Source organism: Orbicella franksi, chromosome 8, assembly GCF_964199315.1.
Source record: "Orbicella franksi chromosome 8, jaOrbFran1.1, whole genome shotgun sequence".
Lineage (NCBI taxonomy): Eukaryota > Metazoa > Cnidaria > Anthozoa > Scleractinia > Merulinidae > Orbicella > Orbicella franksi.
The window spans coordinates 7,697,497-7,720,258 of record NC_138152.1 but is presented as its reverse complement, the minus strand read 5'-3'; the positions used below and the strand labels follow the sequence as shown (position 1 = coordinate 7,720,258).

The 22,762-nt window shown below is 37.9% G+C and overlaps 2 protein-coding genes across 2 annotated transcripts; one reads left to right on the top strand and one right to left on the bottom strand.

Moving 5' to 3' along the window:
• Positions 1–12,292, top strand: LOC145494140 (solute carrier family 25 member 32-like). The gene is made up of 6 exons (XM_081473602.1): positions 1–48; positions 636–693; positions 1,200–1,264; positions 10,037–10,129; positions 10,615–10,670; positions 12,034–12,292. Exons 1-6 carry the CDS (start codon positions 1–3, stop codon positions 12,086–12,088), a joined length of 375 nt encoding a protein of 124 aa, XP_081329728.1. The 3' UTR covers positions 12,089–12,292.
• Positions 12,293–14,563: 2,271 nt separating this feature from the next.
• LOC145494139 (uromodulin-like) lies at positions 14,564–21,109 on the bottom strand. The gene is made up of 6 exons (XM_081473601.1): positions 20,902–21,109; positions 18,401–18,663; positions 17,964–18,084; positions 17,482–17,604; positions 17,000–17,128; positions 14,564–14,922 (listed from the first exon to the last, which is right to left on the bottom strand). Exons 1-6 carry the CDS (start codon positions 20,969–20,971, stop codon positions 14,564–14,566), a joined length of 1,065 nt encoding a protein of 354 aa, XP_081329727.1. The 5' UTR covers positions 20,972–21,109.
• Positions 21,110–22,762: the final 1,653 nt, after the last annotated feature.

The window sequence follows — 22,762 nt, the reverse complement described above, 5'->3', positions numbered from 1 at the left end:
ATGACTGGGATGGAAAAAGAAGGTCTAGGAGGCACTAGTCTTAAATGGGTACGTGTTGAGAATTTACCTACATATTTACTCCTGTTACCGGTTCTTTTTTAAACCTATATAAACTATACAGTTGAACCTCCACTAACGGTCACCTCTCCACAGTGAACTCCTCTCTACAACAGACTCATTTTTTATTTATCCCGGCAGACAGTCCATACATTCGCTCTTATTTTTGCCTCTGAAATGCGCAAAATAAGGCTACAATACATCATGCCTAACTATTTTATACCGCCTAATTATGGATGGGAAGTTCGCTACAATAGGTCAATAATTATAATAATAATAATAATAATAATAATAATAATAATAATAATAATAATAATAAAGATCTTTCAACAGGGAGCCCACTTCACATACATGTGGCTTTCAGTGGGGCCCTGCAAAAAAAAACATTGTGAATTCTCAAGGTAAAATAAAGGAAAATTTTAGTTCTTCTGAGTATCCGATTTTTGGAAAGCGCCCATATTATTGTCTATATAGTTTAGCAGAAAGCAACAGGGATGGATATGTATGTAAACTCATACCGCATATCTAAGATCTGATGCCCTCTAGGCCTCCTTTAATTTGTCCTTTATGTATTCCAGCCCTATCACTGGTACATTTCTATTCAAAAAGTACGAACGACAAACGTGTATTTTAAAGGTAAAGAGGAAAGGTGTTTGCACAACTTTTGTGAACGCGGTAATACTTTCCATTAATCTAGGTAGACATGCCGTGATAGCAGGACCCGCGCACGGCTCTGTCAGTTCGTCGAGTTCTGTCCTCTTGCAGAATTTAACAACACCCCCTTCCCCTACATCCTTAAATTTCGTCCAAAAATGTTTATTTAGGCTGACAGTGCGACCCACGTTACTTGCACGAGCAAACAGTTTCACTTGCCGACATCTTCACCCACACTTTGCAAGCGGCCGTTTGTCACGCAATCCACATTTGCCGGATGGTCTGAACTGGGACCACCAAACAAAAACAAGAACTCACTCAACTAACACCATGACAATTATTCGGACTCGCCAACAGAACGGTGAAGTCTTGGAATTTTAAAAGAGAAGGAAGTCTGGAAACTTTGTAAGAAAGAAATCTGGACAGCGTAGTGCGATTGACGAAGAAGCCTTTATGGTTTTTCTGTCTTGCTGCTTACGTTTTGTAAGTGGCCGCGGACGACTGTTGGAACACTCCAAGAAAAATGATGTCACAGTATGTGTTATATTCGGAGGTATGTACCATATTAGCTAAAGAAACGAACGATTCATTTATAAATCTGGTGGTAACAGACAGGGGCCATTGTATTCATAAGAATTGCAAGCACACAGGCAAGAAATACAAAGGTTGAATCATCTTGCTTATTCCACAAGTACAACGTTTCGACAGTTGATCATGAAGTTTCGTCAACTGCTCGCGCTTTGTTATCGGTATTACATGGTCTCAGACCAGGATTTCAAGAAATGCTTCGATGAGACGGTTGTTTTTAAAGTAAAGTGTACCTGTTTACATGAAATGGTTGTGTTAGAATATTTACGCCAAACATGATGGATGCAACTGTAACCGATTGTTTACTCAAACTTCACGTTTCAAAATGTTTATTTTTACTTAAAGACAAGTTCGGCTGTTGCCATGGTTGTTCCACAAAAGTTAAAACTACCGATAGTGAACGAATAATGTGTGCTACAGTTGTAACCTTCAAGAAGAAACATACAGTAGGCGGAAGGAAAATCAGTTTCGGGCGATGTGCACGTGTCGGTGATCGAGATAAATTTGCATAACAATCAAATCTACCAAGAGCAGCGTCTGGTTTAAGTTAACTGCAAATGTTTGCAAAAGTGGTCAATCTAAAAGGGGAAAAAAAAACAGATTACAAGTATCCTTATTGACGAAAAAAGTTTCCATTCGCTTATTTTTGTTCTTGATGAAGGTAGCTGGCCAAGTTCCATGTTGGTGTCGCGAACGACGAATTTACGAAAATGTACCACACGTTTATGTCTCTCGACGAGTTAGTTTTTTCGGGCCGCGGAAGAGACTTTTACACATCATAATAAAGAGTATGGGCTTTCAGAAAATTTTAGTTTCGACTTCAAATTCAATGTACCAGTGGGCTTTTGATGGTATTGAAATTAGCTAAAATTATCCATTTCGCTCACGAGCTTCAATGATGGTACTTTTATCGGCCTAAAATATTATTAAACTTGGAGCTTTTGCTAATCAAATTAATGCTTTAGAAACAGCAAGACATGCACTATGAGCTACCCAAAGTATATTGATAGATATCATCGCGTTGATCTGTACGAGCGAAAAGAAAATGCACAATTTTCGGCCATTTTCGGTGGGGTCAGGCAGCTAAAATGGCGATTTCAAACTTTCCTCGATTTCGAAAAAACTAGAGCGCTTCAGGACCTTTGAATGTTATTTTCGAAAACAACTCACTATAATGGTTATTTGGGCAAAATATGAAGAAATCGAAAATTTCGCGACTGTCATCTCATTCTCGGTATTCACACGAACTGGCTCTTAAGTACATGGAAGAGCATACTCGACTGCTCGAGGCACTTTGCCGAATTTGTGGGGGAAAAAAGGGAAAAGAGATCTAGAGGAAAAAAGACGTCGCTAAGTACGCGGATGAAATTAAACAAATTTGGCCGGGAGGTCTCTCTGTTGGTGGATTCACCGACTGGTACCCCAGTTGTGTCACTGCAGAGCCAACAGCCTGTTGAAAACCACCTACAGCACAGAAGTGGCAGCGAAACAGACGGGCCAGGGGTAGTGCAGTGATTCCCTGTAAATGATTCTATCGGTATCCCAAGGAATGGCACAGAGAGTAGAGGAGATTGTTTGTGCTCATTTACCAGACGTTTGAGGGCCATGCAAACATGTAAGTTAAGGTTTGTAGGGGGCATTGTACTCTTTTTTTGGCATTTTTTTTTTTTAAACTATACACACTGCAGCTGTTCCTAGTAGATGATGATTCTTTTAACCTTCCCATGAAGCTTGAATGTACCAGGAAGTAATATCTTTGCATAGTAATTATTATGAAAGCAAAGAGTGAAAAATTACAAGAGTTTAGAATGTAGTGTCGAGTGTTGAACGTTACTAATTGTGAAACTAATGCAAAACATTACTTGATTGTGAACAGGAAACATATCAGTTTGGTTAAGAATATGTAATAAAATATAGAAAACATATGAGTCATCAGACCACTTGAGGGCCCTCTCTTATTTAGTGAGAACTAATGTGTTAACTACATTCAAAATAAATTCATATTTTAAAACGAAAAATACATTTGTAATAATATTGACATTTGTGAGTAATGCAATCATCTTCTAAGCGCTTGTGATTTGTTTCAGGTCCTGCATTCTGCAAAGACGCAAATTCAAGGTTGAGAGTACCTAAAGAGTGAATAAAATAAAATGGATTTTACTTTCAAGACTGAATTTGGTTTGTATACTTTAAATGAATATATAATAAACCCTTGGGACATGTGGATGGATTGTCAATGCTCCCTTGTTAACCTGTCCAGGAATTATATTTTGATATTTTTGGGTAAGTAACTTGTTATGGTCAACAATTATATGTAAGCTTTCATAATTTAAATGTGGAAATCAGACATGATGTCTTTTAGCACAGCAACAAATAGATACAAGAAATATTTGAAATAAATACCAAATGGAGAAACTTCAGATTTACAAAAAATATATTAACAGAATTTTCGATCGCTGCATCTGACAACACTAAAATTCTGGCTACATTTTTCTAGCTTAGTTTATTTTGTATAAAAGAGCAAGAATTTCTCACTCGTATGCGTTATTGAAAATTCTGCTTCAATAATGATTTCATTTCCTCGATTTAGCCAAAATGTATAACGTTTTGGACATTTACAATTTATCTTTGCCGACATATAAGAACACGTGCGTGCTGTCGATTTCGGCCCGATAATCCCTAGATAAGAGAAAGGCCTCAATTCTCATATCGATCATTTCTGTGCTTAGAAAAAATGCAGAGTAAAGATGCCTACCGATTGTACGGTCTCTTTTCAAAGAATGATAACAGCAGCTCGTCAAACTTAGCCCGCATTGCGTTCCGTAATGCTTCCTTCGGTCCGAGGATCATCGTTATCTGGGTAGAATTGTGTGTGACATGGAACGCGAACACAAACTTTCCTTTTATTTTATAATTTGCGAGATAAATATATACCTCCTGAGGGCCCGCATTCATGGCATCGGAAAGTATTCGCGGCTCTCTTTGTCCGCCATCTTGAATCTCTTGGTTTGTTATGAAACACAACACTCCAACCAAAACACGCATTATCATTGGTTGGAACGTGAGTTTCGTGACATCATAGCCATCCCAATATATCGGTATATTCCGGACTGTTTATACCATGTGGCAACGAATCAAATTAGCATATCACACAGATACCCCAACGCGGAAAATATCATGTGGTTATAGTATCGCGCTTTCAATTTGATTCGAAAGGAAAGAAATACACGCTCTTCGGGCCGGGAGGTCTTGTTAAAGGTAACATTGAATTACACTGAGTTTATAGAGGGTACAAAAAGTACCCTATTAATTTTAAAGCTGTACCGCCGTTCTTGTACTCGAGAGCGAACTTCGCGAAATGATTTCCCAAGCTTAAGGTGGATTTCTCTAGTCCTACGCAACACTATGCATTTGTAGTATTGAAGCGTTTCGCTCGAGTAAAACGTCTTCTTTCTTTCATTAGCTGTCAGTTGCTTGGTTAAAGCAATTTTTCGATCATATACCCGGTAATCGGGTACGGTTTTTGCATGGAGTTGCTTATAGCCCGCCCACCGGTCTGAAATTTTGACACATTTTCCACGGAATGCCATATTGAAGCTCTTAAACAATCTATGATTGTTTGGAAAATCTAAGGGATACCGATTTCGTTTTTGGTTTCCCATTTAATTCAGAATTTTCTGAGGTTGAGTATGAGTATACTAAATTAAAATCGCCATGTCCTCGGCCCGGCCTATTCTCGACATCTACAATTTATAGTCGGAGTCATAGCCCAAAATTTTTGTACAATTTCGACAGAACAACTTAGCAATGGGACCTCCTGAGATTATTTTACGATCTTTCAGAAATGCCAAGCGATTCTCAAAACTGTGGAAGAATCTTCGGAGCAATCGCTTCATGGTCATTAGTGTCAGACTCACTTTGATAAAAAATTGCGTGACTTGCCCGTGTTCTGCTTCCGTTTCTTTTGGTATCACAAGATCACAAAGCTTTATTGTTTTCATTACATTCCATGTTATCTAAGTATCATAATAATTGGAGACCTTAGTAAGTTTCGGTTATTCATAGCGCGACATTTCGGGGAGATTTTCTCTTTTCAGTTCCCCACTCCGATGTCGGCCACCACGCCGCACGATTCTCGGAATCGAAATCGAAACCGCTGCATCACCATTACAGAAAAACCACATTACGTTTACGGTGTATACCAGAGAAATTTTAAAGTTATATCATTGATTCCCGGATTAGTCCTCGTCGTTTTTCGAAGAGTCTTCACCTATCCGGCCCAAATACCGACTATGTTCTTGAGTAATCGCAGAATACCCTCTCACTGCTGGAGAAAATCATCGTCAAAGCAACGACTGTCACTCCTTCTATACTACAAGTACGGAGCTTAATTGAGAAAACCACGACGGCAACGGCAACGGCAAAGTCGCTAAACAAAAGGTTTAATGAGGAGAACAATGGCTGTACACGTGCGTTATGATTCTTGGTGTATTTCTTTGCCGTCCTCTGCAAAAAAACAACGTCAACGGCCAAATTCTGCGTTGTCTGGAGAACGTGAACCACGACGACTAATTTTTCACATTTACAGTGTTTTTGTAATTCCTTGCAAGAGATCTCATCGATATGGAGACGGTAGGGCAGCCTTGAAGCATTGATATCTGCAAATGTTGTATGTCTAAAGAAAGACTACTCCTAAAGAATGAATTCTTTTTTTAATGATGCATCCGGTTACTAATTAGACTCCTTATTTCTACATGCAGGATTCGCTACATGCAGATGAGCATTCGAAGCCAGGATCCAAGTGAGAGGGAAAAAACCACCAGCTACAAAATACGCCTGTCTCAACATGTTTTGCTTTGGATAATACAATATTGTTCCCCGCGTTATTTCGTCAAAGCTGTTGCGAAGCATTCTGAGTTCATCATATCAAAGACTGGTGACCAGAAAATCAAGCCGAGCATGTTTTGCTGTAAGTTGGCAGCTCGAAGACAACGCAACCTAACAAACAAAGGATTGGCAGTCAATTGTACCTTTTCAAAGGAAAAAAGGATATAGTTCTTGATCCAATTTTATAAGCCTAAAACTCATACAAAGCTCCATACAAACTCTCACAGTACTCTCTGGATACCTACTTAGTGTGTGTGCTTGGTTGAGCGGGTCCCACAGTAGCGGAGAGGACATCCAAGGGTAGGAAACAACTTGTAGACAAGGTAGAAACTACAATTCTTTATGTGAATGATTTGGTGTCTGGGGCAACAATCAGTTACAACATGTGGCGACCTAAAACAGACTTTTATGCTCAGGATAGTGAATGTGACATCGAAAGGTTTGTGGACACTCATTCGGTAATCTTGTTCCTGCAGCTCCTTGAAAACGATACCAGGCGTCAGGGCTGGACAGCAATTGATAACCGTCACAAAATAGATTCGAAGATTCGGTATAGTTAATATTTCTATCAGAGCTGTTTAGGGCTTCGTATTGATGGCATGGATCAACTAAAGGAAAAAACAAACACCAAACAAAGACAAAAAAAGAAAGAAAACGAGAAAAGAGAGTGAGTTGAATTGTTCTATGCATAAACTGTGAACTGATTTCATTTCATCATCACGTTTACAGTTTGTTTCTTATTTAATTTTGATGTTACGAAAGAATTGGTTCATAGCGGAACTTCAGCTCTGGAAGCGCATCAGAGGAGCACCATGGGTAGAGATTTTTAGTACACCATCAAGCCGAGAAAATTTGGTTATAACGTAAGAGCAAGCGAGCGTCCGTCCGTACAGACATTGCGAGAGGGAGAGAAAATCACATGGATCAACTAGAAAAATCAAACCTGTCTGGTGTGTTTAGAGACTTAAAAAAAGGGTAAAAACGGTAAAATGTGGTTGATTCATTGATCAATCAAAAACATTATTTCATTTCACTCCTCACAAATTTTGCTTGGCGTTTCTGCCTGAAAAATTCACACTGAAGCGAATTGCCAAATTGCGGTAAGAGACTCTTTGTAGAACCCTTCGTCGCGTTTTCTATAAAAAACCGTAACGTTGCTTCGGCGAGATATCTTCAATAGGAGTTGTTAAGTCTTCCTGGTTTGAAACCATGCTGTGAGACACTTAATAAAATTTCATTGTTTTAATTCCGCTAATCCCTAAACAGTGATACTTGAGTTGCATGCTTTGTCGTAGGTTCAGTTGTTTAAGTTGCATATTGTAAAATTATAGTTTTCTCACGTTTTTCACCGATATAAAACTCATGTCTAAAAAAAAATAAAACTGTATTTGTAAATACTGTCAGGCGAGTTTTGCTAGTTGCGAACGCAACAGGATTTGTTATATTTGACGCTTGGATATTGTGTTAGACTACGAGTAGTCCCTCTTTCGCTTTTTTCGCCGTGCGTGACGCGATAAAAAACGGGGGAAGAAAATCGTTTCCCTCTCAACCTCAATGACATTGCGAGTCTCGGGGAAACAAAACTCACTGTTTCCCTTGGTACCAGTCATAAAGTGCTTATTTTTGCACTCAGATTCAATGGCATAAAATTAATGATACCCTCATTGTAAAACATTGCAAAGAGTGTGTGGAAGAGAAACTAATGATGTTTTGTTTAATTGTAAAATTCTCTTTGCTCAGGTGATCAATATGTCACCTACTTAAGCTCTGTGTCTTAAGAGTGAGGAAGTATCATTAATGGTTTTAAACATTCATAACCTTACAGTGTGTGCTTTTTTAATATGCCATAGTCATTTATATCTTTTATGGTTGGCTGCAGTATCAAGCAACTCTCCCTTCTGTCAGTAGTCATCATATCTTCTCAGGCTTACACAACTTCTAATACTCTTAACTCTTACTTTAAGCCTGGCTAAGCGGGGTGGTGAGTTGGGGGTTAAAGCACCAGCTTCTAGTGTCAACATTATGCAGTATCATTCTTATCCTTTTGAAACAATTCTGTCTCACAGACGCACTTTTAAAGTTATGGAGACATGAGGGACTCCGAGGATTGTACAAGGTGAGAGTATCGCCTGTCAAAAAATCTCATATTGCTGTTGTAAAGTTTTTTGTGAATATGATCTTTTCCTCAAGTTTCAGTTACGGCGACCATAATGATTTATGAACACTTGCGCTTGGGGCTCCAGTAGGTGTATGTTACTTTGAAGGTGTGGCACTGAGCATTACCATATTGCTGTAAGATACTGCAGTATGACCTTTTATATTATTAATGCTGATGATCATTGTCGTCACATTATTTAACAATTAAAGAGGCCTAAGCCGTGTAAAATTACACAGTGATAAAACACGACGGGCATTGGAGAACTCAAGGCAGGCGAGTGCTTTCTACATTTCTCAAGTGTTTTCAAATGCCCGGTGTGTTTTATCACAGTGTACTTTTACATGGCTTAGGCTTGATCATTTGCTTTATGATATAGAAGTAATGTGGCGAAAAACATTAAAACACGCTTTTTCTATGTTTTGTACTCTGATAAAAGATCGGTTTTCGACCAATCAGAGCGTGCGCAGGTATAAAAACTGATAATCGAGCCAAGTTGAGCCCCTCTAGTACAGGTGACAAAGCGCCAAACTGAGTGCCCATGTTATGGTAGTGTCTGTATCATACAGGGGGAGATTCTATGAATTCTGATTTATCTGATGACCGTATTGTTTAAGTGTCTCTGAGGAGGGGTGTGACTGTATTTGATGTGGTTCAATTTTAACTTTGGTTTAATTTTGTATTTTACATTGTTCTGGTGTATTCACGATAATATTATGACTACCGTAATGCAGGTCAAAGAAAGTAAAATATCAAATTTTACGAAGGCTAGAATTGAACGAAGTTAATAGAGGGGTATGGTTATGAGATCCAAATTTTAAAGTTCTTTGTTGTTTGTTTTTGCTCGCTTTTTTGGCCTTGACCTTGCACAAAACACAATAATTTTTTACTACTGACCGAGGAACTGACCAATAGAAACGATTTTGCTGCGTAATTCATGTATAGTGTATGAGCGGAAAACAAAAGATTGTGCGCGCGCGGTCGTGGACCTTCCAATGTAAATCTTGGCATTTTTGTTTGCTCCTTTGATGTTTTCCGGGCTTCATAACCATTCCCCTCTATTAACTGTGAATTGAACCACAACATATACATTCAAAATAGACCTGTTAATATTTTTCGAGAATCTGCAAGCCTCTTCACGTAAAGTTTGTTTGATCTGCAGGGGTATGCACCGGGACTTGTTGGTGTTTCACATGGAGCACTGCAGTTTATGGCATATGAGGAACTTAAGCATGGCTACAGCCAGTACTTTGGAACACCAATCAATAAGAAACTGTAAATAAATGTTATTATTTGAATATGCATTTGAAACCTTAAGACTAAGATTGAAGCAAAGGTACTCGAACAAAACATGCAAGCAGACATTCAAACACACTATTAAAATAAGTCTGCAGTGCTTACAAGTGTGGATTACAAGCTAACTACTTGAAAGGAGAACAAACTGAATTATCTTGAAAAAAAAATGGAAGACACCAAGCCTTTAAGGCTAGTATAAGTGTTAATAAATGGCCTGTAGTGGATTTAAAAAATAACCCTTAACTCTCTACTCAGAACTTAGCATATACATGTAGGTCAGTGATACTAGAAGCTGTGAATATGATATGTTTTAGGGAATAGTATTTAAATGTAATTCTGTTCATTTAGAGGCTGAAATAATGCATCTAGAACGTGACTCAATTATTACTTTTTTCCTAGAACTCCACAGAATATCTCATAATTGCGTCATTGTCAAAAATCGTTGCCGCCACTGCAACGTATCCCTATCAAGTGGTCAGGTCAAGGCTTCAGGTAAGGACTGACCAGGCATTGTTTGATGTCATTCAAAATGGCGCATCACTTCCCATGTAAAGCTTTTTAGACCAGAGGGCGTTTCAAGAGCAGTGGGTCATCGAATATATTGTATGGCTTTGTAGGACTGGTAACCAGTCTAGAGGAGGTTACCAAGGGAGGCACGGTATTCCAGAATTTGTGGTGTTCAACTGTTGAACGAAACTATTCACACTATTTTTTGACGTCAGAGTATCTTTTAGGGTGCACTCTCGAAAAAAAATAAAAACAGAAAGTAACAAGAAAAATATTGTTATTTCCGATTTTCCGTTTTAAATGGTATCTTTTGAGGGTCGAATAAAGTTCGAGCCACGCGTCATTGGAAGAACAGACCTTATTTTAGAGAACAGATTCAAAAGAGAGCGGTGTTTGCTGAGAGGAGGGCTTTATATTAAGTAACGATACCTGAACTGAACTATTGCAATTGTCAATTTTCTAATTTTAAGAATCATTACACAATGGCCGAGTACAAAGGAGCAGTGAACATACGAAAAACGTTCAGGTGAGAGTCGAGTCGAGATCTCTTACCCAGCGAGAAACAATGAAATTAAATAGTAAATGGTTATTGTGTTCGACTTAAGCTAACAGTGGATGTCTGTTGACTGTCTTTAAGTTGTACTCTCCTCTAACAAATTAATTGTTGAGCAGTGTGGCTATGGACATCTTCAGTAGAACAACAAGGGAAGGAGACTCCTTTCTTGCCCCTCACGCCTGAAAAGATATAAGGCCCAGAGGGCTGAAAGTTCTTCCCCCTCCCCCCTCCCCCCTCTCCCCCGTTATTGGAGCCACAAAGGGTCCATCCTTACTTCGGGGCCTAGGCGGGCAAGAGAGGTCCATCTTAACTTCGCTTTTCCATTGATCACGTCCTCTGTGTTAATAGATCAGTAGCGCGTACATGTAGTTAATCAAATTTTCGGCGCTATCAGATGCGGCTTGAGTTAAAAGTTCCTGAATTTCCAAATCCAGGCAAATGACACGGAAATGTCCTACCAAAGTCTCTGGAAATTCTGAGAATTGTTAAATTTTCGAAAAGCGAACCAGCATTCAACTAAGAAATTCGAAAAAAATTCAGCGTGCAAAATAAAATGGAACGGAAATCCACGGGGAGAAACTCGACAAAATTTGGGCATACCATAGTCTGGAAATTATGAAAAATGCTGTTCCACTTGGGAATTGCCGGTCTGGAGATTTGAACCGAAATTTTGGATGTAGTGGAAAGCACGCTCCATTAAAATGCATTTATACAACCGACACTCTCCGGGGGGTACTCCCTTACACGAGCTATATAGGTATGTGCAGCCCAAAAGGGTATGGTTTTTGAGCCGTTTTGGTCATAAGTAGGTTCGATTTTAGCTGATTTCGGCCATTTTGGTCATAAACAGGGTATGGTTTTTGCGCTTTAGCCTTGATATGGGTATGTTTTTAAGAAGAAGCCTGCACTTTTTCATCATTATTGAAAAGAAAATTCACAAAAGCCCTTCACAAATTATGTTTACAATAATTTAACATTGGTCTGAACTAGGGAACTGAAACAGGTCTGAAACAGGGTTTTAAGTTAAGGGTCAGGTCATAAATAGGGTAGTGAATATTGCAGAATTTGGTCATAAATAGGGTACGGGTTTTGGGAAGTGGGCTACACACCCCCACCCAATTTTTCTGGGAGTACCCCCCCCCTCCCCCCGGGGGGCAGACACTTTTAGAAGTAGAGAATTATTAGAATTACTCGTCAGAATCAGCAGAGGGACGCTTATACAAACCCAGCAGGTGTCTTAAGCTTGTCTGGGTAATGCGAGGCGTGTCACTGTAGTTATATTATTGTCGTCTTAACGTGACATCTTCCTTCTTGTTCCATTTCAAATTTATAGATACGAAGGGGTGAAAGGATTTTACAAGGGACTGGTTCCTAATGTTCTGAGATAAGATGAATTTTTGACATATACAATAATCCCAAATTACCACAATTACCACAAAGTCTGAGAACATGCGTTCTTGTTTGCGTCTCTCCGCGTTGTTCTCAAATCCCAGTGTTAGGAACCAGGATTGCAGTTTGGGTCATTCTTGCTGGTGTGACGGTATCGAAGTACAGCATGCATGGTAGGCTTTTGTAGAACACAGTGGAACAGATAATGCATCTACATTTCTCGGGTGTCCGTATTAAGCGGGTTCTCATAACAGACTTAGCGAACACATGTTTTGTCGATGCGTAAGTAAATCATAACTTTATTTATCAGTGCCGATGTATTTAGCTTAACAGAGCTAATTGACGACGCTCTAAATTACAATTTATTGTAACAGAAAAAAATGGCAAAAAGTATTGAGTATAAATCTATCTTATCTAAAATTATATACAAAAAAATTTACTGAATTATAATCTACTTCCAAAATATCTATTTAGTCTATGTAACTAAAGAACAAATATACAAATGTCTCGCACTCAATTTAACGTTCCCTTGTCAAGTGCAAGAGCATCCATACTCAATTATTATGGTAAGTTTAGGATGAAATTAAAAGCTTTCATTTTCTAACAGATTAGAATTGGTACATAATTATGAAAATCTGCAGTGTGCAAATAACCAGTGTCTGTAACACGAGGTGAACTTTGTATACGAACTTGTCACTCGGGAAACTGGAAAATGTACGTTGTCGTTGTTAGCCGGTCTCCTTATCTTATCTCCTTATCTCCCTGTCATTATCATTGACAGCAGCGAAAAAAAAATTAGTCGAGGTTTGACTGAGCTTCAGAGTTCGCGTGCTTCGAAATAATTCAACTACTCTTTCACTTGATGTGGTTAACAATGTTTAAAACATAAACACCAGTGAAAGAAAGAGCAAAAATAATTACATGTTACAAGCAAACACAGACAACAGAGTAGCCAGATGGAAAACGAAATAAAAACAAACAAACAAAGGAAACAAGAAAGCAAACATTAAAACACGATAACAAAAAATGAAAACTAGGAAACAGAAATCAAAACAAGCAAACGAACCAACTAGCAAAGTAACCAACACAAACAAACAAACAAACACGAAAACTAGAAAGCACGTAAAAAGGATATTACCAACAAACAAGCCAACTCGAAACCAAATTTTGAAATCAATAAACAATCAAAGAAGCAACTGTCTGTCCTTATGTGTGTGTGTGTGTTTTTTTTTATTTCATTTTTTTTTTTTTTTCGTTTTTGTTTTTCAGAGTGACTCCAGCTTGTGCGCTTACCTTTATGGTGTACGAAAACGTAATTCACGCTTTAATGCCGTCCAGTTAGCATCGAGGGAATTAATAATGAAATAGAAAAATGCCAGAGCAGTCTGAACGATGCCCTTTATACCTCAAATGTTCCCACTGAACCCTTGGCTTGAGGAAAAGGATTTAGTTGGAAGTGTCCATCGTTGAGGAAAAATCTAGAAATGGACGCATAATTTTTTACCACAGTTTTAATATTAAAGACCAGCTACAAATGAGTTTTTTCTTCTTTTTTTTTTCGTTTTACTCTTTTTTTTTTCTTACAATGGAAAAGAAAAGAGGTGAAAAACTCTCAAGGGACATTGCAATGGAGCTGGAATTTACTCCGGTTTGATGCAACAACAAGCTGTATTGCTTGATGCATGTTCTTATTGGTCGTTCGTTGGTTACATGGTTGGTTAACAACTTGAGTCTGGTATGGTTGACTCAGGCTGAATGTCATCAATCTTGACATTGAACGATCTTTGGAATGCCTCTAAATTAGTATTATTAGTAAAGTGTTGTACATGATATACTTCATTCCGCGCGAAATCACTCGAGTGAGTGTAGAGTCACGTGTACTATAGTACTACAGTTGTATAGCAAGAATACAATTGGTAATAAAAAATAAAATGCATGAAAAAAATTCCTGCGCAGCTTGCACTCTCCCCTTCCAAAACGGAAGAATGATGGAGAACAAACAAAAAATCCAGTTGTAAAGAAGATATTTTGACCGAAAATTGTTAACCCCGTGCCCCTCATCTCCCATGATTTCTACAACATGGTCCAGCATTGAGGCATCACCCCACAATATAATAACGTCTTTAATAAACCTTTTTCGCTTGGGCGGTTTGTTTTCCCAAAACAGACCACGTGATATTCTCTAGAGAATTATTCTTTTATCCATCTAAAATTATTTATTCACATACACGGGACGATTTGAAAATTTGAAAGGAAGAATTCTCAAGGGTATCATCACATGGTCTGTAATGGGCAACAAACTACCCAGTCAGAAAAGGTCTAATGTTAAGCAAATTCCTTTTCGAGTTCCATTTCCTTGTTTTTCGGGTACCCGGGCCTGTTAGTAATCGCAAAGAAAAAAAGACCAATGAAAGTGAACGTATAGAGCTGTCACTTAATGTCTAGGTTTTACAGTAAGGGCATTTGTAACTGGATTAGTCAGTGCTGCAATAACGGGAGGGACATTGGCCCGGGTTACCCAACCTGTAGATGTAGTAGGAGCTGCAGTTCTTTACTTGAATAGGGAAGAATATGTCACAACAGAAAGACTTAGAAATACAGACGTTTCTTGTGACTTTACCCTCAGCCACAGTAGGATGACCACCGCTCAACCAGATAGGGTAACTTGCATCACAACGGTCAATCGGTGGACATGTTGTCACCATTTTTGTGCCTGCAGCTCCTTGGAAGCGATGCCAGCCACTGAGTCTGTTGTCACATTTGCTGTTTCTTGTTACGTAGTCATATTTTCTTTCTGCATCTGTCAAATTTTTGTAGTTCATACATACGTCATCTAAAAAAAAAAAATAATAATAATAATAATAAATAAAAAATATGCGTAAATAATCGACTATTATCGTTGGCATTATTTTTGTACAATACTGTATCGGCTAAAAACAACAACAACAACAATTTTGAAATAAAGAAAAATATGAACAATAAGTATAAGTTATCGTCTGAAAGCGACTGCAATTTTAAATTTAAAAGGAATTACACTACGAGAGATATTCGAAAATTTTCTTTTTAGGCCAGTGCAATTTGAAAGTATTTTCAACCATCGTAAATCCTTAATTGCTCGAGCTTTCATACGATTACCCGCCGATAGTATGACTGAGAGGGGTACGAACGCGCGCGCATTAATAAATTTATCAATTAATAAATATATCAAAAAATAACGATAAATAGGCCTGCCATCAGCCAATCACAACAGAGTTATGTCACAGTCTTATATATAATATCAATACATTGTTAAAAAATACATGATTAAACGTTTACAACGATCTTTAGTTAATACACACAGGTTTCTGCGTTCCTTGATAAGTTTAATCGCACTTTTTCAGAGCCAAAAAAGATAAAAATAATAAGTGCAACGACACTACATAAATCACAATCTATATACAGTTCGTTTTCACATGACCTCGGCAAGATTTGAAAGTTCTCGAAATCATTGTCACTAGCTAGTGGCGGAAGGATTTTGTTTCTACGGAGTGTATCCCCATGGTTTCCCTATGTTTTTTGTTTTTTTTTTCTTTTGTTTTTTGAGACACACTAATTCCATGATTCGATTGTCTTTAAAATGTACACACGAATCCCTTATGCAGACTTGTGTAATATGCCAAAGTTTCAGTTTCATTGTCGGATTACACCCGAGCTCTGGCTATCCATGGAGGTCTTCTGAGATTAATTTGCGACCAAATGTTGAGCTGTTTTCAACAACGCTCCCACAGAATTATGACTGGCAGCTAGGCAACTCGTACCCAGTGCTTTCTCGTGAGAAGCAAGGACAATGATAACAAGGTTGTTAAGACATCTAAAGTCAATCAGAGTCACAGTTATATGACGATGCTATTTACGCGACGTATTACATGACAGTGACAAGCCTTTCTAGCAGAAAAAAAATTAACACATATCATGCGTCATTATTATATCAAAAAATTAAAATTGGGAAATTAAGATGGAAAACTCTGCTTAAATAGCAACATTCTATTGCAAAAGTTAAATCATTTCTGGGATCTCGCGTCTCGCGTCTCTTCCAATGTAAGTAAGGCCGGTGCGTATTCCTTTTGCTCTTAAGGCGCTATTTTCATCGCGTCCAGTACAAAATTGCACCGATTTTTTCATTGCCATCTTTTTTTCCATGATTTTACCCTTACATGTATGCAGTTTCTGAAGTAAAATAGCTCTCGCATTGTTAACATTATATAAATATTATATAGATTTTCGCATGCGTTGCAAGTTTTGCGTATTGGGGGTAAAATACCGAAAATTTTAATTTTTTTTAGTCTTAACTTCGAGAACAGCAAGTGCAACGCACATTTTTACTTTTAGTGCTAATCGTATGACCCCGAAATATAATAGCACGCAAGAACATAAGTATTACGGCGTTTCTTGTAACGTCCGTTTACAGCATGTTTCAGTTGTTATTCACTTTCATGGGAAGTTAAACTTAGGATTATATTGCTGGACCCCGATTGTGGAATGTCTTACTTAAAGCTGATTGCTTGAAGATAACTAATTCATAGCTTCCTTCCAAAAAAGAATGGAAGACTTTTAACTAGTGCTTTATGCTTGAATGCTCTGACCAATTTTCAAACCAACAAAAAGTTACGTGACCTGAAAATTACTATAATATATTTAAAGCTCAATCATTACTTAGTTGGTTTAATTTCATGGAACGCAATTCTTTTGAGAGAATTTTAATTAAAAAATAATGTAGTTTCGGTTGAGTTCGATTCAGACAGTCAGGTGTACCATCAGATAATATATGGGTTACAACTAATGTAGTGAATAATGACTTGTTACGGCTCCCTGAAGTTAATCTTAAGCAAAGTGTATTACCTATGCTATGAACAAAATTACATTATATATACCTTCGCAGTTAGAACCCTCCATTACAAATCCACCTTTGCAAAGGCAGTTGTACGAACCATCCGTATTCATGCACTCAGGTTTAGCAACTGTAACGCATGGGTTGACCTGTGCAGCACATTCGTCGATATCTGACATGAAAGAATGTGATATGAATGTTATATTTATCCACCGTTGTAAAACACATATCTTAGTTCCTGTCCAATTCGCATCCAAGTGACAAAGGCGTGTTAAACAAGCATATTCTGTATCGGGCATGCGACCTCGTTCCAACGGATTTTCAAGCAGATTGTTGAACGGAATAGAGCCAAGCTCTATTTTCGTTCAACAACTTTCGACATATTGAACGGATATTTCAACGTTCAACATCACATTATACTCTGTTCAACATTTGTTGAACAACAGCTGCAGCATTTGTTGCTCATCAAATGTTGAACCGTGTGTCATTGGCTTAAAGTATGCTATACACAGACATGAAACAAACCTGCGCAATTTTGTCCATCTCCAGTGTATCCGTCTTTACAAGAGCAGTTGTACCCTCCCTTGGTGTTGTTGCAGCTGGCGTTCACGTGGCATTTGTGAGAACCTCTATCGCATTCATCAATATCTAAAGTTAAGGTAAAACATGTTTCATAGGATCCACTGAATCGGAGAAGCAACTAAGTGCCTTTAATTCGTCAGATTATCTCTAAAAATTATAAAATTTGGAATGTAAGTTAAACTTGGTTTTAAGAGCCAATTTAACTGTTAATTTTTAACGAGGAGCTGCCTCTAAGTGATCGAGAATTTGTCTGGGGAAAGGACCGGAAAATTCGTTTAAGAGGGTCAAAAATCATGGCGAACTAATTTTCTAGAAATATGCGATCTTCCAACGTTTAGCTTCTACCACAGAATGTTTGATGTTCAAAGAAGTTTGCGCTAAATGATAGTTACAACACAAGGGTATGTTAGGAGTAGCATAGTTACCATTCTCACAGTGTTCGCCCTCGAACCCAGTACTACACGAACATCGATATCCTTTCTGTGTAAAACCGGACTGACAAGTTGAGTTGTTCTCGCACTTCCATCTGATCTTTCCGCACTTGTTCTGAAACGCAGAAAAGGAAAATAGTTGCTTATAATTAAACTACTGCTATCTCGTTGTTGGAATAAATATATGAACGACTGTTCAAGATATAGGTTTATTTCACAATTGGAATTGAAATTCTTGTCAGCCGACTTTAGCCGACTTAACCCGGAAGAAAGAAAAGTAATTTATGCACAATTATTAAGATCTTAGTTTTCGTGGAGAGCTTTTATGCCCATTATCCTTGGTATAAATTGGCTTATTAAACAAGTGAAGGCGAAAAGTTAAACAAAATTTTAAAAAAATAATAATAAAAATAAAAATGAGAGCCACTTACTTCGGCGCCACGATAGTAGTAAAGCGGGCTGTACTGCAGATGCCCGTCATGCTCCAGGTGAGTGGAGTTATTCAGCTCACATTCGTGTGTTCCACTGTCATGATCTTTGTTCTTGATATTAAGACTGACACAGTTTGCATCCAGGTAGCAACGGTATTCACACTCGTCCAAGTCCTTGACAGTCATGGTTTTTATCCAGTGGTTTACTAAATGTTTTTCAGCATAGAAATAGTAGGCTGGAAAGTACAGCTCACGTCCTCCATCTTGAAAAAATATAAACATGTTTATCTAAAGAGCTTGTAATAAACTAGTAATAGTTATTACTAAAGCTGCCCCCGCTTTCTTTTATTTCTGCTGATTGAAAACAATAATATTGAGCATTATTGCATGGAATAAAAATATTATTTTTTTTGTAAACTATATCACTCAAACTGTTCCAGTAACTTAGGCATCTCACCATGAACATGATCCAAACAATCAGCTAAGTTAACTAAACCAACACATTCTGTTTAACTCATTCTATCAGACGATATTCTTTACATAATATTCTCACGAATCACTTTCTGGAAAAAAAAGCTTGCCTTCATGGAAACTAATATTTTAGTAGAACTTTATAGGGAAACAAAAGGTTAAAAAATTATGGCGAAACAAAAACTTATTTAAAACTACTCTGCTGTTCCAATTTGATGCCGAAACAAACCATATGTCTTATATACGATCAAACGTATCTCGAAAGCAAAACAGAAGTCGAGATTTTTTTCCAAGACGTAAACAGAAGATCGCGTTGCAGTCATCATATATGCAAATTAGAGTCAAGCTTTTTGTTCTCAACGAAAACGCTGCAAAACATTTAAATTTACATTTGGATCGCTCCAAAGTCACCCAGCCGTCACATGAGCTGTACGCCACGTACGATTACTCAATACAAATAAGCGAACCGAATAAACGACATGCCAAAGGTAGAAATGGCGATCGGAAGGGTATTTCAGTCACAATTGAACACTCGCCTCGAATACGCGACACTGGCCTCAAATATCGAGATTTACCAGTACTTCAGAATTACTTGCGATACCTTCTGAGTTGCTTTTATCCCAAAATCCATCCTCAGGATCTTTGAAATCGTTTTCAGTTTTTTCTATATCAGAATCGCCGCCATTTCGAAGCGAATTTACTTGATCGCGGTAAAATCGTTATGCAAGGAGTATATTAACCGGGACCACCGTGCGCGCCTATAGACAAATACTAACAATACACCATTACCTCTTTATTGATGCCTCCTCGGGTTTTGGCCTCTAGGCCAAAACCCTGACGGGGCAATAAAAGAAACAGGCTTTTAGAGTCCGAAACAAAAATCAATAGGCAAACATTTAAAAAGAACAGACTAATTGCGGAGTTCTGTTGCCTACGCAAATTTGCCTCCATTGTGGGTGGTTTTAGACAAACTGTAACAACTTCCTCTAACATACAAGTTTCGATTTACCGGCCAAAATAATGTAGTGAAGCGTTTAAACTTCTCACGCTAGGAAACGGACTGATTTAATGAAAAGCGTTTGCCATAAATGCATGTGTCGCATAGTAAAATTATGTTTAAAATGCAAGATAAGAAACTTGTAGGTAATTTGAATTTGGTAAACATGGCTGATGTACGTACGTTTCTCATACATGATATTGTATTCAGATAAGATAATTAGCAAAAGAATATTCGCATGTCGCATGTAACTCATTTGATTTCCAAAAAGGTGTAACCTCTAATTATTTCCAGAAAATCCAAATTCGACGTTGTTTAATAGACTTAAATGGACCGAGTGATTGTCCTAAGGATTTACGGTAACCACCTCACGTTAACTAGTAGACACCTTTTCCAATGAAGAGGAAAATGCTCGGCATCAACCTTTATTCAAGTGTTCATGGTTTCTTCAAACTGCTGTCATTTGGTTTTTATATTTTAGACATAAAGCTAGTTTAAAATTAGTCTCACTTCCTCGCTTTACATGCTGACAATGCGTAATTTTCCAGAATAAAATGGTTATGAACACAAATGCTTGCAGCATTCTATCACATTGCTTCCAAATCTACGACTAATTGGAGGTCATCAGCGAATGTGTTGGCCCCCGATTCAAACGGAAGACTTCAAACTAACTCCTGATCACGACCAGAAGTAGATAGGCCTGTTTAGATACCACTTGATTTTCAAAATTGGACAGAATATTGTGACAATATCAATGGATTATACGCTTGGCTTTCTTTATTCTCTTGATGTGTCCGCCACTTGACAATATTAATACAGCATGGAGAGATATGGCGCCGACTCTGTGTAAGTCAGAATGGAAAGGATGTGATGCTAATTCGTAGAAATTCGGTATAATTTCCGACAATAGATTCGTTGCACAAATTATCAATAATCCTAATTTAACAGCCATCTTTAGCCCAACTGAAGAAGCCTGAATAAGGATAGCATCTATAAAATACAAAGCAGGTAGAAAGGAAATTTTCAAACTCACCCTGCGCTCGAGTTGGACAAGGGATTACTGAAATCCATGACACGAGAACGAAAAGCAGAGAAAAACTCATTCTTAACCTGCGGCGGATGTCTCCACTTAATAAGTCCCAGATACAAGTCAATACAGTATTGAATAGCCGGTCACCAGTGATGTCTTGTCGAATTAAGCTCCAACGAAAGCTAACAGCGACTAATGAAAGATGGCATTATTTGGCTCACAGTTAAAACAACGCTCAGATAATAGGCGTGAACCAATCATGTTACGTCTTCGCTTGACAGCTTATTCAGCGCATGTAAACTTCCCATTCTAGTTGTGCATTTTTGATGAAGAAACAGAATACGGTTATTCAATTAATTATTAATGTACATTTTTTCCCTACATGTAGGCTGGTTGAATATATTCGAACGAGAGCCATTCTAGTTTAAGTTCGAAATAACCCACAAAGTTAAACTAATTCACTGTCCTCAAGCGATTACAAAGGAGATTTTTTTGCAGTTACACCTTAGATAGAAGAAGAAAATAAATTTCCAAAATTCCGGTTCTCCTTGTAAGAAATATGATTCTTTCTTAAACTAAGTGCAACGATGATTGAGTTTTTGATTCCCGCTATTTAGTCTCGCATCAAGATTCTTTATTGGTGTACTCTCACTTGTTTGAACGTTATTATTGTGAACAGGATGGTCTATCAAAATTTTATTACATAGACACGAGTGTTTTACTGGAAGATACACCACTCGCAAAATTCATACGAAACTACATCCGGGACTCGAGTGGCGTATTTTCCATATCCTCAGCAGTGAAGATATCGGTGATTTCACCGATATCAAGTTTACCTCTTAAATTGTACGTAAATTCGTTGGTGTACGGTCGAAACATCTTCGGGTCTTCCTCGAACGCCTTCGGCAATCTTTGGCAATCTTCGAAAATTTTCGGAAAATCTTTAAAAACGCCGTCATCAGCATGTCTATATAATAAAAAGAACATTACACGTTAGCTCGATGATATGAATTTTATGTTCTCGTGGCAAGAACAATATCTCACCCGTTCGCTGCGCTCACTCGTGAGATATTGTTCTTGCCACTCGAACATAAAATTCACATCTTCTCGCCACCGTGTAATATCATCTATGCATCCCTTGTTAATGATTTTTTTTCCGCTTTTTTTCTTCTCACATGATTTCGCTCCTACGTTTTTTTTCCCTGAAACTATCCTTTGCTGCAATGAGAAGTTCTAGATTTTGAATGCCACAGCAAGTTAAATGTGATTGAGAAATAGGTGCTAAGACATCTATCAAGCCCATGACAAAAGACTTCCTGGTCAAAGCTTACACTTTCTCCGGATGTCTGAAAACTTTGCATTTTTGGAATTTTGCCTCAAAATATCAAGTTTATGCTGATAGTTCCCAGACAGCACTTGTTCCCTTAAAATAATCCAAAATTATCCCTTGTCCCATGCTAGTGACTGATTCTTTGTTCCCAAAAATCGTTTAGAGTCTTTAACAAGCAAAGAACGAGAAAGATAACGATTATAAAGAACTATTAGTTTAGCTAAACATGTTATCAAGATTGAAAAAATTGTGATCATTATGCGACCAGTGTTTGTTCTCACAGTTTGACATCGTCATTATTAGAAGAGGTTATATTTCTATTTAAGGAAGACTCGCCAAAAGGGTTGTTAAAGAAACATAATAAAATGCGCAAACAAATTTACTAAAGAGCAGTTCTTAGAAGGATTAATTACCCAACAGACGTCTTTTGTCCGCCCACCACCGAGCATGTTACTCAAGCTAACTAACTATTTTTCCAAAGAAGACGTTTTATTTCCGCTTTGTGAACAGTGCGAGACAAAAAAAGTTCGTTGA